Here is a 2,500-nt window from a genome sequence, read left to right as displayed (position 1 = left end):
GTGGGTTATGGAAACAAGAATATACCCAGCATGCACACCCCCGAAAATGGAGTATGGCTGCCTACATGGCGGGGTAAATAAACAACAACAAAAACGGTCATACACGTAAAATGTTACATGTCTGTCTGAATGTGAATATGTGCGTGCATGAAAGGTGATCGAACGACACAGGAAACGAATGATGAGCGCCCAATGGCAGCCGTCAGTCAGCTCTAACCCAGGTGGGCAGCCTGTTGTGCAAATGACCCCGAGTTTTGTAAAGCGCTAAGAGCTTGGTCTCTGACAGAGGACAGGCGCTGTATAAATATCCATATAATAATAACAATAAAAAATAAAATGTAGGCTTATAAAGCGCAGAACCCCCACTTCTGATGGGGCTCACCGCGCTTCACAATAAAATATAAAAATTTGAGACTAACTGATGTAAAATATGTACAAAGTCAAGACAGTCTCACATGACACTGGCAAAACTATGCATATGAAAGACTACGTGACATAAAAACATGCAAATCAACACAGGCAACATCACAGTCCTAAATCAACACTGGCAACATCACAGTCCCAAATCAACACAGGCAACATCACAGTCATCACAGTCCCAAATCAACACAGGTAACATCACAGTCCCAAATCAACACTGGCAACATCACAGTCCCAAATCAACACAGGCAACATCACAGTCCCAAATCAACACAGGCAACATCACAGTCCCAAATCAACACTGGCAACATCACAGTCCCAAATCAACACTGGCAACATCACAGTCCCAAATCAACACAGGCAACATCACAGTCCTACATCAACACTGGCAACATCACAGTCCTACATCAACACTGGCAACATCACAGTCCCAAATCAACACTAGCAACATCACAGTCATCACAGTCCCAAATCAACACAGGCAACATCACAGTCCCAAATCACACTGGCAACATCACAGTCCCAAATCAACACTGGTAACATCACAGTCCCAAATCAACACTGGCAACATAACAGTCCCAAATCAACACAGGCAACATCACAGTCCCAAATCAACACAGGCAACATCACAGTCCCAAATCAACACAGGCAACATCACAGTCCCAAATCAACACAGGCAACATCACAGTCCCAAATCAACACTGGCAACATCACAGTCCCAAATCAACACTGGCAACATCACAGTCCCAAATCACACTGGCGCAAATCACAGCAAAGCAAAGCACATCACATTCATCATCGTCAAAGTAAGATTCTAAAAACTAAACACCAAGGAAGCAAACATCACGAATAACCTATATATATATATATATCCAACCCAATCCAAGCGACAAACCTTATGGGCGCATCCCTCTCCTCCTCCTGCCACGAGCCCCGTCGCCGCGTGTTGCGGACAACGACGTTGTCATCGATGCGCGGGTTGAAGTGGAAGGCGATGTCCGAATCGCCGTCCTCCGCGCACCGCAGGTTGATCGAGAACCTCGACTGGTCCGGCAGCACGCGGCCCCTCACGATGATCTGGGAGCCCGGGTTCAAACCCCCGGGGGTCTCGATCACGTCGTCGGCTTTCTGTGGAAGGACAGGAGGTTGTGTGTGGCGGGGTGGGTTTTTTGGGGGTTGGGTGTGAGGGGAAGGGGTTTTTTTTGTGTTTTCTCTTTGTCTGTTTGAGGTTTTGGTTTGGTTTTTTGTTTTTTTGTTGTTGTTTTTTTTTTGGGGGGGTTGTTTTTTTGTTTGTTTGTTGTTGTTGTTGTTTTTGTTTATTGTTGTTTTGTTTGTTTGTTTGGTTTTTTTGGGGGGGCTACAGGAGTGCGTGCGTGCGCGTTGAATTTGAGAGGAGGTTAGAGAGAAAGAGATAGATAAGAAAATGACAGAAAGACGAGGAGGAGGTGGTGAGAGAGAGAGACATAAAGAAAGACAAACAGCAAGAGAAAGAGACAGACAGACAGACAGACAGCAGCACTCACGACGTTGGTCTTTCTGTACGCCATGTCGAGTGTTGACAAACTTCAACAGTCTCACCAAGCCTGCAACATCGTCACATTGGTCAGTCACTTTAAACCATCCTTTTTCACCAACCAGTCGATTCATTGCTTACAACACACTGCACTATAAACAATCTCCGGTATATAAATGAATGAAATTCAAAGCGACTGCACACGTAGACCAACCACTATCAACCAATCGATTTATTTCTTACAACACAATGCGTTGTTAATGTGTGTGTGTGTGTGTGTGTGAATGTGTGTGTGTGTGTGTGTGTGTGTGTGTGTGTGTGTTATGGAGTTAACATTCTCCTATAAAAGCTGTCCGTTCAGGGCTGGCCAGAAGTTGACAGTCCTCCTCACGACAACAATCAAAGCGAATGCACACGTACAAGTAAGCGTTGTCTGTGTCTGTAGCCTACCCATTCCTGTTTCTGCAGGTGCTGTTATTGGTTTAAACAGTATTTTGTTTGGAACATGTCACAATACAACACACATTATAGATGAACAGGACAACAAGAACATACCACATAAAGTCC

The 2,500-nt window shown here is 44.9% G+C and overlaps 1 protein-coding gene across 3 annotated transcripts in view; it reads right to left on the bottom strand.

Annotated features, from left to right (window-relative positions):
- LOC143295803 (galectin-9-like) overlaps window positions 1–2,500 on the bottom strand; it is a 30,507-nt gene that overhangs the window by 19,790 nt on the left and 8,217 nt on the right. For all 3 annotated transcript variants that reach the window (XM_076607432.1, XM_076607434.1, XM_076607433.1), the window contains exons 2-3: window positions 1,944–2,003; window positions 1,316–1,548 (exon numbers count right to left, since the gene is read on the bottom strand). In XM_076607432.1, coding sequence (XP_076463547.1) covers window positions 1,316–1,548; window positions 1,944–1,967 — 257 coding nt within the window. In that variant the 5' untranslated portion in view covers window positions 1,968–2,003. The remainder of the gene's footprint in view (window positions 1–1,315; window positions 1,549–1,943; window positions 2,004–2,500) is intronic.

Source organism: Babylonia areolata, chromosome 21, assembly GCF_041734735.1.
Source record: "Babylonia areolata isolate BAREFJ2019XMU chromosome 21, ASM4173473v1, whole genome shotgun sequence".
In the NCBI taxonomy this organism is placed as follows: domain Eukaryota; kingdom Metazoa; phylum Mollusca; class Gastropoda; order Neogastropoda; family Buccinidae; genus Babylonia; species Babylonia areolata.
This window is presented reverse-complemented; position numbering and strand designations above follow the sequence as displayed.